The sequence below is a fragment of the Podarcis vaucheri genome (assembly GCF_965113315.1).
Source record: "Podarcis vaucheri genome assembly, chromosome: 14".
NCBI lineage: Eukaryota > Metazoa > Chordata > Lepidosauria > Squamata > Lacertidae > Podarcis > Podarcis vaucheri.
Window position 1 is genome coordinate 8,929,426 of NC_138752.1, and position 15,563 is coordinate 8,944,988.

General features: G+C 41.1%; 1 protein-coding gene across 8 annotated transcripts in view; it reads left to right on the forward strand.

Annotated features, from left to right (window-relative positions):
* Positions 1 to 15,563, forward strand: part of NEO1 (neogenin 1) — a 107,213-nt gene that overhangs the window by 79,991 nt on the left and 11,659 nt on the right. For 6 of the 8 annotated variants that reach the window (XM_082198279.1, XM_082198280.1, XM_082198275.1 and 3 more), the window contains exons 19-25: positions 1,008 to 1,115; positions 3,867 to 4,061; positions 4,621 to 4,653; positions 9,553 to 9,621; positions 10,650 to 10,794; positions 11,157 to 11,395; positions 11,873 to 11,965. In XM_082198279.1, coding sequence (XP_082054405.1) covers positions 1,008 to 1,115; positions 3,867 to 4,061; positions 4,621 to 4,653; positions 9,553 to 9,621; positions 10,650 to 10,794; positions 11,157 to 11,395; positions 11,873 to 11,965 — 882 coding nt within the window. The remainder of the gene's footprint in view (positions 1 to 1,007; positions 1,116 to 3,866; positions 4,062 to 4,620; positions 4,654 to 9,552; positions 9,622 to 10,649; positions 10,795 to 11,156; positions 11,396 to 11,872; positions 11,966 to 15,563) is intronic. The other 2 variants (XM_082198274.1, XM_082198278.1) reach the window with 1 other exon arrangement.

The window sequence follows — 15,563 nt, forward strand, 5'->3', positions numbered from 1 at the left end:
TAGAAGTAAAAACAGATGATTGCCTCGAAAAATAGAAAATGTTTTAAGGCATGCAAAAAAACTCTAGCTTCAGAGAAGATAACAACCCTGTGAAGTTTTGTTTCTTTTTTAAAATGTAGGAATCTCTATACCACCTTCATAGGACAGCTCACATAAAACTTCAGTCAGTCCATTCCTGTAAAAGTATAAACAATTCAAAATGAAGCACAGAGTAGCAGAACACTCCTTTAAAACTGAACTAAACCACTGAAGATAATTTAAAATCAGAAGCACTTTGCTTTATGCTCGGTCAAATTTTTATTAATAATGGATACAGAATAACTTAATTGTGTTATACCATTTTTAAAATTCTTGGTTCAATGCCAGAAGAAGTGCTTTGAAATTGCTCAACATCCAGTTTTGAGTAGCTGTCTTTTGTGCAAATCCCATTTGAAATGAGATTCGAGTCAAGAAAACTAAATCACACAACTTTAATTATACCTGAGAAAAGTAAAACTCAATATTTTTCATACTTTTTGAAATATTTGATTAAGTTCCTTAAAATTACAATAGTGTTTGAGTTTTATCAAATGCATATTTAACAAATCATTAAGGAGTGAGAACTTGAATTTTAATATATTCCCTCTAGAGGGTATTGATCCTCTATAAACACCACTCTTCCAGATGATTCATTGACATTATTATGAATTCCAGTTGGAGAGAGGAGTTCACATTTAAGCTTCGTACCTAGAGGTTTGCTGTTGGAGGGCATGGCAGGAAGGGTTGATGGTGAGGAGGGAGCTCACAGAAATCCTCTGAAGGCATATGCTGCTCTTCCAAGATACTCCAAATAGAAAGAGTATTTTGAAATCCTTAGTATTGATGTTGCTTCTTCAGTAGAAAAAAATGTATCACTGCAAGTTAGTAGCTTATTTTTGTAGTTGAATATAGCAATCTTTGACAAAGAATGCTTAAAAGAATAAAACTGATACCACAATCTGTGTTTAATTTAAATATCATTATTGCAGTTCCAACTTCTCCCCCAAAGGATGTGACAGTAGTGAGCAAAGAAGGAAAACCCCGAACCATCATAGTCAACTGGCAGCCACCATCTGAAGCCAATGGCAAAATTACAGGTGAAATTTTATTTGGGACAGTTTAGTATATTTGTGCTGCCATTCAGGTTATGTATATAGGATGAAATCAAGATGAGGGGTTCTATGGAATGCAGATAGAGAGAATTGATAAGAAGAATGATCTGTTGTGACCTTGACGGAAAGCGTACAATAGACGAACCTTCTTGTGTTTTGGTTCATTTCCCGCCCTTCCCCCCTTTTTTCCCTTCCTTCGCCGCCTTCTTTCCTTTTTCTTTTTTCTTTCCCATAATGGCTTATGTTCTATGCCATGTACTTTGTAGTTTTTTTTAGCCTTTTCCATTATTATTATTAAGGATTTTTCTTTCGTAATTTTGGTTGTTTATATTTATCTGCATTTGTTTAAAGCAAAATAAAAGTTACTAAAAAAAAAAGAAATCCTTTTAAAGGGTTGGAAACAATGATTAGAATGCTTAGTTATCTATGTTCTTTCAGTCTGAAGAAAATTGTGGTGTGTGTTTTTAATTAACTGCATACTGTTTTAATGTTCCAAGATGAAATGACTGAATTTTAACAATTAGGTCCATTTCCTCTTTATTTTATTTACTGTGTAAATAATATCAAGGTGCCAAATATTAATGAGAAGTGTATAAAATGGTATATTAAAGTATTGGAATCAAATTCAGGCTAGAAGCACATGCATGAAATGACTAGCTTAAGCAGAGTAGTTAGGGTGGGCTAGCAGATTCTTCCTTCGCTTCTAATCACCTCCATGCAACTGCATGCAGCAGCAGAAGAGAAAGACGAGAGGTCAGGTCAGGTTGGTTCTGAGCCAGTTCAACTATCTTCTTTGTGAATCCATGGCTAGTGTCACTATACTTCCATGTGCTACTGACATACTTCACAGCAGCTTGAGGAAAGTGGTGCATCTGAGTCCCTCTGTGGCTGAAGCAGGGCTTGAAGGAAATGGGTGGGGGATTTCACTTCTTTCCTTCTGTCCTACCCCAATACACAGTCTTTTGCACATGGCTCTACTATTACTTCAGACCAACAGAATATTGCCAGCCCTGGCATATCCTACAGTGTCTGTCTTCACTTGAACTAATCAGGCTTGGAAATAGGGTAATACTGAATTTATATTCAGCATAATTATGTGAAAGGTCTGCCCTCTGGTGGAATACGTTTTAAGATTTGTGTTATAAAGCTGAAACCCATCGCAAAAGGAGCTGAATGCACAATTTTCTGCTTATTCAATTTGTTCTAATCTTAAGCAGGAATGCTGCTGTTATTTAAAAAATGGTCCAGTCATCAAATCATCCCCAAGCTAAGAAATCCCCACTTGTATCATTGTCCTGTGTCCCCAATAAGTAGTTTTATATGGGATTCTCTTCAAAACCTAAGAACTTTAGTGAGATTTTCTGTTCTTTTTCAGTCCCACTTTCAGGATGTGGGGTGGCCCAGAGCATCCTTCCTTTTTGTATGTCATGATTATGGAACATATTTGTATTTATGATTTTTCCTGGGAAAGAGTTATGTAGCTTGATGTGTCTCACTAAACAGACTGGGCTGTAACATTAAAATAGCTTTCCTTGCTGCTAAATGATTCTTTATTTTTAACAAAATATTTCCTTTACTCAAACCATCTAAGCTGCTTCCTGTTACAAACATGGCAGGAGAGAGTAGTGGGCAGCACAAAACAGAATAGTGAAGGAAGAGAGAGAGAGAAAGGCCTTAAGCAATGATTTGGCAATAGTAATTAATTTTGTGAATAATAACCCAGCATGTTTCAAAGTGCATTCTCAGGGGCAAATGATCTACATGTGACTTGTTCCACTATGCATAAACAACAACCCAATTAACTCAAAAATATATTTTCTGAGTGTGGATTGTTTTCTGCAATTTTTCTTTAGCTATGTAAGTCATTTTCTTATGTGAATAGTGAGTGAGGGATTTCAGTTTCAAGCATACCATCTAGTGGAGCTGTTTGGAACTTTCACAACTCACAAAAATTATCAGTTAGTATCTGTAGGAACTGGCCTTCTGTGGAAAATCTGGAAGTCTGATACCAAACCAATAGAACAATCCATATTCCTTTACAGTCAATTTGGATTATCCCCAAAGATTTATGAAGTGTAGTATTTTAGCTGTGTAGCAGTTCCTTAGCAATTACTAATTGCTTTCTCAATTAGTGATTTCCCTTCTATGGTAGCTGTAAGCCCTGTTCAGTCACTCTTAACCACGTATATGTGATTACCATTGCACAAGAAGCAAAAAAAGAAACGAGTCTGCAGACATCTCACTTTCTTACACGGCTGTTGGCGTACCTGTAGGCCCCCTCATGTGTCAGAGGCTGAATGTCTGTGGGAGGGAACCTTTTCTCCTTTTAAGAGTCCCCACATGATTTAAAACCTGGAATATTGGGGTTCCAAATTGCACAGGAAGTCTACTCATTGTCAGCAGGCTCTTCATTGCAGAAATTCATCCCACAACACATGGTGGCTGCAGGAATGGTGGCATGTAGGAGGAAGGGGCTCCAAAGAACCCCCCCCCCCAGTGCAATACAGTGGTGGTACTCAAGATGCTGCAGGGGAAGAATTGTATGAATAGGGGTGTAATAAACTAATCAGTTGCTTCTCTGTCTTCATTGAGAAAGAATTACAAGGACACTTAAGAAGTATGGGTTTGTCTAGTTGTTTCAAGTATCTGTTCATTATATCTAACGTTCTCAAATAGCTTAGAGCCGTTGGGAACATGTCTTCATAATTCATCATCTGTATTTTGTTTATTGTGCAGGATACATCATTTACTATAGTACAGATGTCAACGCCGAAATACACGATTGGGTCATTGAGCCAGTAGTGGGAAATAGATTGACACACCAGATTCAAGAGTTAACACTTGACACAGCATATTATTTCAAAATTCAGGCCCGTAACTCCAAAGGCATGGGTCCTATGTCAGAGGCGGTGCAGTTCAGAACACCTAAAGGTAGGTTGATCTTGTTAATTGAATACGTTCTCTGGGAGCAGAAAACGGGAAATTCAGACAAATGTTTAAATGCATTTTTCATGGGGGGGGGGCTGTCTGGTTCAGTGAATCAGCCTATCAGCCTGAAAGTGTAAATGTTCCAGTTGTTGTCATTAGTTGTGTCTTGTGAATGGGACAGTATTTTTGAGTACACAGTTTACTGTATGTTCCCACCTATGGAAGAGTTGTTTGAATATATACTGTATGGTGCAAATGAGTTCATTGCAAATGTCTGGATGATCGTAAGGGTCTCCTACTTGGGGAGGTATGCTATCAAACTGCTCATTTGAACATTTCCAATATTCATATGGGATATGAGCATTTCTCATTGTAATTTATGAACAAGAGCTGAATAAGCGTGGTGTGGGGAGGGTCTTCTATAAAGTAAGCTGTAGTAGTAGCAATTATTTAATTTCCCATTTATAGAGATTGCTACTTCTGTGCCAGTGAAATTTTTGTCACTCCTTTAGATTTAGTTATCTCTCTCTTGTTTGCTTCTTCCCTGTGCTTGTCCTGGTAGCTGAATCTTCAGATAAAATGTCTAATGATCAAGGTAAACCAATGGGCATATTTTTTGTGTCATTTCCTTTCATGCAAGTGCTATTGTCTTTCTTCTAACAGTATTTCAACTGTTAAATGCCAAAAAACAAGCTCTTGTAGAATTTAAAGTTTGAAATGCTGTAAATACTTTTTTGCATAGTGTGTTTGGAATGTAATCTCTTTCGTTAGGTAGTGCAAGGTGGATGCATCCATGATTGGCACCATGTATTCAAATGCATGCTCAAAGCAGCTGCACCCCATGTACATAATTTGAGTGGTGAGCCCAGTATGAAAACACACACACACACATCTTAAGAATTCATTTTGGGGAAAGCCTGTTTTTATTGTTGACAGCTGATGTGGGCTGGACATTGGTTAGCTATCTCTCTGTGAGGTCATGTGGCCCCTTCCCTTCCCCACTTTTCAAGATGACTTTTGTGCATGTTTGTTTCTCATCTTTATAAAAAATCAGTTGAATGAACGTAATGGTGAACCCTTAACAAATCATCTCCAAGTATTAAAACATGGAACCAACAAGTAAATGCATCAACCTCCAGTTCACTGGTTTCATTCGTTCTCCTCATTGAGGAAATACGTTTTGCAGCTTACACTTTTTGTTATGGCTCTATGCACCCCACATATGTTAGATTGTCTGCAGTATTATACTCATGTATAACACACTACTGACAGGAGCCTGCATTTTACTAAGCTGCTTGCTTATCTGTGTCTGCAAATTAGAGAGGCGTTTGAGAACCACACAGGTATAGGGGGTTAATTACAAAGAGGTTTATATCTGAGCCTGTCTTGATTAGGTAGTGGCCAAAGAGGCACTTTAAGGCAACGTGTGTCACAAGATGGTCTTCCTCTTGCTAAAAACTGCATTTTGCAGTTTAACCTATAGGTTGCCTAGGTGGTGTGAAAAATGAGGGAGCCATGTGCTCACATACTATTTGGTTACTGGAGTGGTAGTAGATATCATAGAAGTGTTTTTGTGACTCATAGAAGGAAGAACATCTGCTACTACATCACACACCCTGAGGGGAAAAGTAGTCGGCCTTATTGTCTTTTTCCTAAAACACAGTTGAGTAATCTTTTTTAACCTTTGGGTTGCATTCCCACATGAGCAACCTACCGGGTGCCACATACCAGTGGTGGGAAGGAGCAGAACAGTGAGTGTGGCTCCTACCATTAATAGGTGATATTCCAGCCATGCAGAGCCAGAGATTTCCACATCTTCCCCATATCTCACCGTGTTCCATCCAGGCATGCAAAAGGTATTATCACAGTTCAAGGACATGTTTCAGCCAAGCAAATACACTTGAGGACATCATAGAACCAAGCTGATGAGGGATTTAACTTCATGAAAGGCCTGGGAGGCTTCATTCAACCCACAGACCAGAGAGGCACCCACATTTAGCATGGTAGTGACTGGCAACTGATGGCCCATGAACAGACTCCATCTTATAGGAGTCCCTAGAATTATGGTCTCAACAGCAGTGGAAGTGAGAATAGTAGTGGTGTGATGGATTTTTTCACCTGGCTCCATAAGAATTTAGTTGAGTGGAGGTTAACTTCGTATGAGAGTGGAAAGAAAAATAGGCAGAATTGTGTGGCTCTCCATTCTTTGAATTCTCCATTCCTGAAAATTGACTACCATATTTACTCTAGTCTAATGCATACCTCAGTTTTCAGGACCTTGAAACAAAACAAAAAAAGTATTTGCTGGTGAATGTAAATGTGCCATCGAATCTAATGCACACCCTAATTTTCGCAACATAATTAGATCAGAAAAGGTGAGCATTAGATTTGAGTAAATACAGTACTTTTTTTTTGCCTTCTTTTGTCCATACTTTTAAAGTGTTCATTAATTTATGTCTGTATATGGATCATGAAACATTTCAGTGACTTCATAATGTGTCTTTTGTGCTCATGCACGTTTATTCCCACATGCTATGTAGCATAAGCATTTGTGCCAGCCATAAGGTGACCCTAATGGCTAATGTGCTCTTATTGGCTATGCTGGTACATATCATATTTATTGAGTCATTGCCAAAAGGTAGAACCTACAAGTGGTGGAGGCTTTACTGCCATGGATCTCTGGAAATGCACCAGTAATTCAGACATTCAGTCAATCAGATTTATTTGCTAAAAATCATTGGGCATTGCAAAACACCAGCAAGTGTATATTCTGTGTATAGGATTATGGGAACAAAAGTAAAGGCTACATGGCATGACTTGTGCCTTTAGCACAGTTGGTGGAATCTCCATATTCAGAAGCACTCAAGAAAGCTGTCTGTCCCCGACCGCTCACTGCTGGGTAAACAATTATTGGCAGCAAGCAAGTCTGACCATTGGAAGCCGTTAACAGAAAAGCTATGGTTCCTTTCTAAAACGTTACCTTTAACATCAAATTGATACTACATTAAATTTATTTCTAACAGCTTGATCTTACACATGTCTTCTTAGAATAAGTCCAAATGAGTTCAGTGAGGCTTGCTCAAAGGTAAATGTAGTCGTAAGTTACCTTTTAGCAATGCCAGAATGTGTATATTTTAAGTTTCTTTGTGAATGTAAAGGAATGTCAAAAAGTACTCTGTAAAACATTCCATCCATGTGTTTTTTTGGCTTACAGACAGGCAAGATCTCTTTCTCGTCTTCTTTTATCTATAAACTCTGTATTTATCTAGTATTTTTCTTCCCTTTTAAAGAAGTTAAGACCGTACTATTTTAACAGCAATTTATAGAAACTTTAAAAATTATGAATATAATTTTAAGATGCAAGCTTATATAAACTGTGTGTAACACTATCTGTGTAAAACTACAGAGGAGCAGGAGTGCAATTTGGGACAAGAGAATTCCAGCTCCCCATATATGCTAATGGGGTCTGAGCTCTCTTTGACTGGCTAGGAAAGAGATATTCAGCTCTGAAAAAGCTGGCCCCATGTGTGGCAGCTGTGAAAAGGTTGATTTCCTATTTTGGGGATCATTAGGTAAGAAATCAAGAATAAAGATGCTAGTTTCAGAATGCTTTTCTACAAATCTCTGGGTTGAACACTTGGAATAATATGTACAGTCTGATAGGAAAATATAGAGCTGGAAACGGTTCAGAAAAGGGCAACTGAAGTAATCGGGACTGGAGCCACTCACTTATGAATAAAAGTTAGATATGACGCGGGTGGCACTGTGGTCTAAACCACTTGGCGGTTGAAATCCGTGCAACGGGTGAGCTCCCGTTGCTCTTTCGCAGCTTCTGCCAACCTGTTAATTCGAAGCACACCAGTGTAAGTAGACAGATAGGTACCACTGCAACAGGAAGGTAAACTGTGTTTCTGTGCGCTCTGGCTTCCATCAGGGTGTTCCGTTGCACCAGAAGCAGTTTAGTCATGCTAGCAACATGATCCAGAAAGCTGTCTGCAGACAAATGCTGTCTCCCTCAGCCTGAAGTGAGATGAGCGCTGCACCCCATAGTTGCCTTTGACTGGACTTAACCATCCAGGGACCTTTTACCTTTACCTTTTTAGCTTCGAACAAAACCAAATAAGGAGGGACATGATAGAAGTATTTGGTTGATTAATTGATTGATTAATTTCCATCCTTTCTTTCCAAGGGAGCCCAGGTCATGAAGAAAGTGCATAGGAAAAGCACTCTCCTAGTACTAGAATTTGGTATCCAGTGAAACTGAATGTTGGAGGATTTGGGAGTAACAAAATAAAATATTCAGATATTTCATTCCCACAAAATGTAGTGATGGCTGTCAGCTTGAATAGCCTTTAAAAGGGATTAGACAAGTTCATGGAAGATAAAGCTGGGAATGGCTTCTAGTCACAATTGCTTCCAGTACAGGGGGTAACAGTGTGCCTCTGAAAACCAGTTGCTGGGGAGCAGAAGAGTGCCTTTGCCGTAGGGTCCTCCTTTGTGTGCTTCCTGGAGGCATCACATTGACTGCTATGAAATAGGTCTTTGGCTTAATCCTGTTAGTGTTCAGTGTAATATTCAAACTGTGTTTGTGTGTGCATGTGCACACACAACTACAAGTAGGCAAATGCAATTTTCCACTAGTTTCAGAGTGATAGCTGTGCTAGCATGCTTCAAAACAGGGACATGACCTCGTTTAGTTTAGTTTAGTTTAGTTTAGTATTTTGTGGCATATATTTTAACATGCCAGAGCCCACCTCATAAGATGCAATAAGTGTTTTCCACACGAGATCCATTAAAGCTTCTGCCGCAACAGAGGCATCCTCCCACTGAATTCTCCACAATCTAGAGTGGGGAAAGTCTCTTGCTTGCTTCATGTTTGGCGAAGTAGATGAGATCATGTTCCCTCTCCCCAGCTCTCTGAAAAAAATGCCGTGATCCATGGGGAGAGGCCTAGATATTGCCTTGCTTTGTTCTTCTTGAAGAGAAGTAATGAGTCTCACTGCATCTACCTCTTTTCAAAACCCTGTGAAGAACAAAATGCAATACCCTTACTACTGAATTACAATCAGGTATTTCCTGAAGTATCCCCGCCCCCCAGTAAGCATCACTCAAGAACACCCCCCTTTCATCTCTATGGGGTAACTATTGATAGGAAAGTTCTATGAACTTCAGCCATTCAGGTCATATGTAACAGTTAAGTACTAGGGGGTTCTGACATTACTAGAATACTGTGGCTTGTTTGTTTCTTCACAGAAGGCACCAGGTTATTCTATAGTTTTGTGTGTATACCTTTTGCATGAATGTTGTTCTAGCTGTTCTTGAGATAGTTGGATAGACACTTCTAGAAAAGTCCTGCAATCTTCCAGGACTGTTTCTATGTGTGTTTCTGTCTAGGATATGTTCTTGTCCGTATAAAAACAAGAGTTATGTTTTAAAAAGACAGATAAGGCATAAACTACAAGTAGCTTGACACAGCTTCAATTTTGTTTTCTAGCATTGGGGTCTGCAGGGAAAGGAAACCGGCCAGTGGATGTTGGGCCAGACTATAAAACACCTATGAGTGGTAAGTAGAATTCTGCTGACTAAGGTGTTGAAAGGAAATCATAACATGTTTAAAGAAAAGTTAAAGCATCTTTACAACCATGTATGAGAGGGTTACGTTGAAAACAATCCCTCTAATATTCCTGGCAGTGCAAGTGACCTCTACAGTACAGCATGTTTTTTTGTTCAGTACAAGTTATAATGTCCAATCTTTTATCACAAGCAAGACAATCTCTTTATGCAGGGACTGTTCTCTTAGATGCAAGGTGGCTAACATGTGGCCATGGGACTTTACAAGGGCCTAGCATGTGCTACTGCCACCCGGGGCACATACGTGCACACGCAGGGGGATGGGGCAGAGGGAGCCTGCCCCACCACTCCAGCCCTTGTCACCCATGCCACTGCTTCAGGGTGCACTTACTCCTCCCTGGCAGCCCCCATGTAACCCAAGAGCATCACCGGCTCGCTTGGAAGTATGGCTTCCAGTGTTGGAAGGGCCCAGTGGGGTCTGCAGTGGCAATGTTGCTGGATGCTGTTGGCTGGTGGTGAAGGAGTGGGAGGAAAGTGCAGTGACTCTGTCTTTCCTCCATCCTTACTCCATTGTTGTTAAATGTGCTGCTTCTTTCCTCTCCCACCCCAGTGTGGTCAGGATGGAAGCAGATTGCTTTTCCTCACCCACATTTACACGGGGAAGCAACTGGAAAAAGAGAGCGCTATTTCTTCTCATGTGCTGCAGCAGAGGCTGGCAGAGGAGTAGGTCTCCTTTGCTTGTCTGCCTGCCCTGGCAGCCCTGCATGGCTCTGTGAGGCTGGGATCTAACCGTCCGATCCCAGTCAGCCTTGCAATATGGCCTGGGGCTTCCAGGGTGGCGTGAGGAGCAAAATGTGCCCTCCCAAAAACTGCACCCGGAATGACCGCCCCTCTGCCCCCTCCCCCATGAGGCCACAGGGACAATATCTGTAGGGCCACAGATTCCTCATCCTTGCCTTAGATTGAAAACTCCCAAGACATTGCCATGTATAATTCAATAATGCTTGTTTTCCTCTTTAGGCAGTAACAGCCCTCATGGAAGCCCTTCTCCTTTGGAATACAATATGCTTTTGGTAATAATAGTGTCTGTGGGAGTGATCACCATTGTTGTGGTGGTAATTGTTGCGGTCTTCTGCACACGCCGCACCACCTCTCACCAGAAAAAGTAAGATGCTTTGGCAACAACTTGTTCTATCTTTTAGGGGCATAGATTTAATTAGTGGTCATTGATTTGCTTGGGTTTAATAACATGAATATTAAATAGACATGATTTTAGTAGTCTGGTAAAATAAATGAGGAAACCTCCCATTGTTGTTGGCTGGGTGTAGGAGAAGAAAGGATCATATATGCCCCCCCCTCCACCTTTTGGATACAAGTATAGAATCAGAATATAACATACATGATGTGTGTAGAATAAAATTGCTTGCACAGAAAGCTAAAGCATGTGTCAGTTAACTACCTGAAGAAAAAACAGTAGTTTTATGCCAGCCTGTGAATACACTAATATTTTTCTTACGGCTTTCAAAGGAAGCGAGCTGCGTGCAAATCTGTGAATGGGTCACATAAATACAAAGGAAATTCTAAGGATGTCAAACCCCCTGACCTTTGGATTCACCATGAAAGGCTGGAGCTGAAACCCATTGATAAATCTCCAGATCCTAATCCAATCATGACAGACACCCCAATCCCTCGGAATTCCCAAGACATTACGCCAGTTGACAACTCCATGGACAGCAACATCCACCAAAGACGGAACTCATACAGAGGTGGGCTTAGTATCATGCTAAGTTTATTCATTATCCTATTTATTCATTATCCTTAGACAACTGTGGCCTGTAGATTGCAAAGGGTGGGTTTTGCCAAGATTCGTAATTGTTTAAGTACTTGCCAATTGACTAAGTTGTAGTAGCTGCACTTCGGTTTATATTTATTACAATTTGCATGTAAATCAGTGAGAAAATGGAACCCATAATATACAGCATAGCATTTCTGCTAATAGCATTATTTGCATCACTTAAAAATCTATTGTGAGAATTTATTTTGGTTTTACAGCACCAAACCCTGCCCCTATTCTCTTTGAATTAAGTTTCTAGAAAGGAAGACTATAAAGTGTTCTTAAGAATAGAGTCTCTTGGTAATCAGAATGAGTGTGTATGAAACACTTCTTTTCGTCTTCCTTCTTAATGATCTGATATAAAGATGATGGACATAAATGTTTATAGATGCATTCATTCTTTTTCTAGGGCATGAGTCAGAGGATAGCATGTCCACACTTGCAGGAAGAAGGGGAATGAGACCAAAAATGATGATGCCGTTTGATTCTCAACCACCTCAGCGTAAGTCTAACTTTAGTTATTTCTCACCAAGCTTCCTTGAGTCAAACATTTCACATCACATTGCATCCCGTATTGCTGGGAGTAGGGTGATGAATGTGCACAAAATCTTGTTTCTACTTGAAATAAATGCTAGGAAAGTTTGGAAGAAGAAACATTAGCATTATTATAACAATTATGGAAAGAATATCAAGATTATAAATAGAGAACTGGCAGAACTGAATCTTGCAGTATTTCCATGCCAAAGTAGTATTTGGATGCCAATCTGATAGGAGTGCTAAATAGCCTTTTGGCAAAATAGTACACGTTTTATATTTTCCGCTTTTTAATTTTTGTAAATTTAATGTTAAGCCCACAATCTATTTAAAATTTCAGAAAGACAGGTACTTCTGGCTCGGTTGTTGTATTTTTCATAATACTTTAAGAAAAGCACAAACTAAGCAGAAAGTGACAGCATTTCCCCACTATATTTAAGGTATTTGTAGTCCTTCTAGTTCTGCACTGTCTTTAAGGTCAGATTTGCTTTATGTTGGCCAACTAATGTTGTCAAATGTCCACCACTTATTAGGGCTGGGCGATATATCATCCGAAACCAGTTTGAAGTTCATGTCGTGATAATTATTTCATAATATTTGAGCTGGCAATATATCGCGAATCACAATGTGTATAAGGACTAGGCGATATCTGGTTTTCGACATCACAATAACTTACCAGCTAAACATTTCAATGTTATCAGCAGCTAAACCTCACAATATCACCAGCTAAACATTGCAATCTACCGCAATGTCTGAAATAAGGATGGAACTATACAGAGCAGAACAGGACAATGTCTTGGTAACTGCTACTACTTAGGGGTCTAAAACGGATAAATGACAATATTATCAATCATCACACACTCAGTTTCATCAGCAGGCAAGCCAAATGCATCCCAACAGGACTTTAGGTTTGGGGCTTGGCTACCAAATGGTGGCCTTCAGGACAATCCAAAGTATGAGTCATAGTGAATACAAATAATCTGGGACTGCCAGGCTGCAAGCAGACCTTCTAGGAGGCAGAAGCAGCAGTGTCAGAAGCAGAAGCAGCTTGCCATGACCACGGTATGTGTTTGTGGTGGCGGAACAATTAGTGGAAACTTGCGAGGCCACACAGCAGTGGCGTAAGCAAGCAGTGGCAGCCTGCGAGGCCTTGCAGCAGTGATAGTGACGGCAGTAGCAGGAGTGGCCTGTGAGGACTCATGGCAGCGATGGGAGGTAGTGACAGTAGTGGTGGTGGCCTGCGAGGCCTTGCAGTGGCGAAAAAAAGTGGCAGCAGTAATGGCAGCGGCTTGCAAGGCCGCACGGCAGTGACAGTAACAGTGGTAGTCTGCAATGCCTCACTGTGGTAACAGGGAGTGATGGCAGTAGCAGTGGCGTGCAAGGCCTCGTGGTGGCAATAGGACATGGCGGTAGTAGTGGTGGCAGAGTGCAAGCCCTCGCTGTGGCGGCACAAACAGTAGCGCCCTGCAGGTCCTCGCAGCAGTGACAGAGAGTGACAGCAGTAGCGGTGGCCTGCAAGGACTTGTGGCAGCAATGGGAGGAAGTGACAGTAGCGGTGGTGGCCTGCAAGGCCTCATGGCAATGACAGGGAATGACGGCAGCGGCATTGGACTGCAAGGCCTTGCAGTGGCAGCAGGAACTGGCTGCTGTAACAGCATTGGCCTGCAAGGACTTGCAGTTGTAATAGGCTTTGGCATCAGATGCGGGGGTGGCCTGAGAGTCCTTGCAGCAGAGGCCCGTGGGGATTCGTAGCAGTGACAGGAGGTGACGGAAGTAGCCACATCCTGCGAAGCCTTGTGGTGGCAACAGGAGGTGACGGCAATAGTAGTGGCAGCCTGCAAGACATTGTGGTGACACAAGCAGTGGGGCTTGTGAGGCCTCGCTGTGGTGGCAAGAAGTGGCAGTGGCCTCCTGGCGGTAGTGGGAGGCGGTGGCAAAAGCTGTGGTAGCCACCTCTGTTTCTGCCACCACCACAAGGCCTCGCAGGCTGCTACTGCCACTGCCATGACAAGACCTGCAGGCTGTCGCTGCTTTTGCCACTGCCGCAAGGTCTTGCAGGCCACCACTACTGCCTCCAGCATGACAAGGCCTTGCAGGCTGCTGCCACTTCTGCTGCCACTACCGTGGCGAGGCTTTCTCTGCAAAAACCTGCTCTTTAAAGCTGAATCAGAGCAAACTGAATCCACAACAAACCTGAATAGCCGTTTGTTCTCATTCAGCTTTAAAAAGTGGGTTTTCATGGGGAAAGCCTTGGAGCAAAAAAGAAGGGGGGGCACTACGACATCAAGCTTTACAGCACAGACCATTGCCTGGAATGAGTGGGGCAAAAGGTAAGTATAGATAAGCCATGTGCTGGGTAAGGTGAACAGAGGCATATAGACAATAAAGATCACAAGACAGGAAGAAGAAAGCAAAGGGGAAAGATGGTGGTCCGGTCCCTCAGGGTAGTGTTGTCGGAATACGAAAAGAAAAAAAGAAAAAAGGAAAGGTTGGAGAGATCAACAGCCCTTTAGGAAACAACAACATTTGGAACAAATGAACTACTGTGAAATAATGTGCCCACAATTAGTCACTTTGACCTAAAAATCTATTTCAGAAGTCTTGGCAACTGTGAAAAAGTTAATGTGTTATTCACCACCACTATGTAGAAACATTTGTATGTAGAGCATCCAGTGTAAAATTAAGTTTTCCTGTTTTCAGTTTTCCTTTACCATGGTGTTCTGTTGCTGTTGGATTTGGTTTTTATTTGCATTCCTGTTTACTGTTTTTGTACTGTGTAACTCTTCTGCTTAGATAATATGAAAACATAACACTTTGCCATAGTTAAGCATTAAGCAGAGCCCCTCAGAAAAACATCGCAGTGTATTCCTGGTGTCCATGCATTACCTGAGTCTGGCAATTTTTAAATATATAGATTTGGAACAAATTTGAAGTGTCTTTCATTCTGAATGCAAGTCAGTGGTACTTAAGTCTTCAACATGCAAATGCGTTCTCGGTTTGGCCTGGGCTACCTGAGATGTAATAGGCATTTTTTTTTACTGTGAATCCAAATCAGCTTCAGCCCAACTTCTGACTTGCACTATTAATAGACATTGCAGGGATGCCATAAAGTGTTTTTCAGCACAGTCTCTCAACCTTCTCTTTGGGTGTAACAGTGATCCACACTGTGGGTTTGTTGTATGCTACCCACCCAGTCCAGTCCAATCTGCAAAGTTCAGATAAAAACACTGGGTAACACTGCAGAGTTGTTGTCATTTCTCAGCTTAAACACAACATGTAGTAGGGGCCTAATACCTCCGAACAACATTGTGGGTTTGCTGTAAACCATCCAGAGTATTCAGTGTGAATTACATTACAGGATTGTCATAAACTCACAGTCCCCTCAATCTACTACAGTATGGGGACAATGCAATGTGTTACAATGCTATGTAATTTGCAATGCTAAGTTTTTATTTAAGTTTCACACGAAACAAGAATAGATTTCGAGTAGGAATTATTTTCCTTACTGCTAGATTTTGAGGGTATCCCTCCCTTGTGGGTGGGGCAGACAAACTAGCACCAGTTCC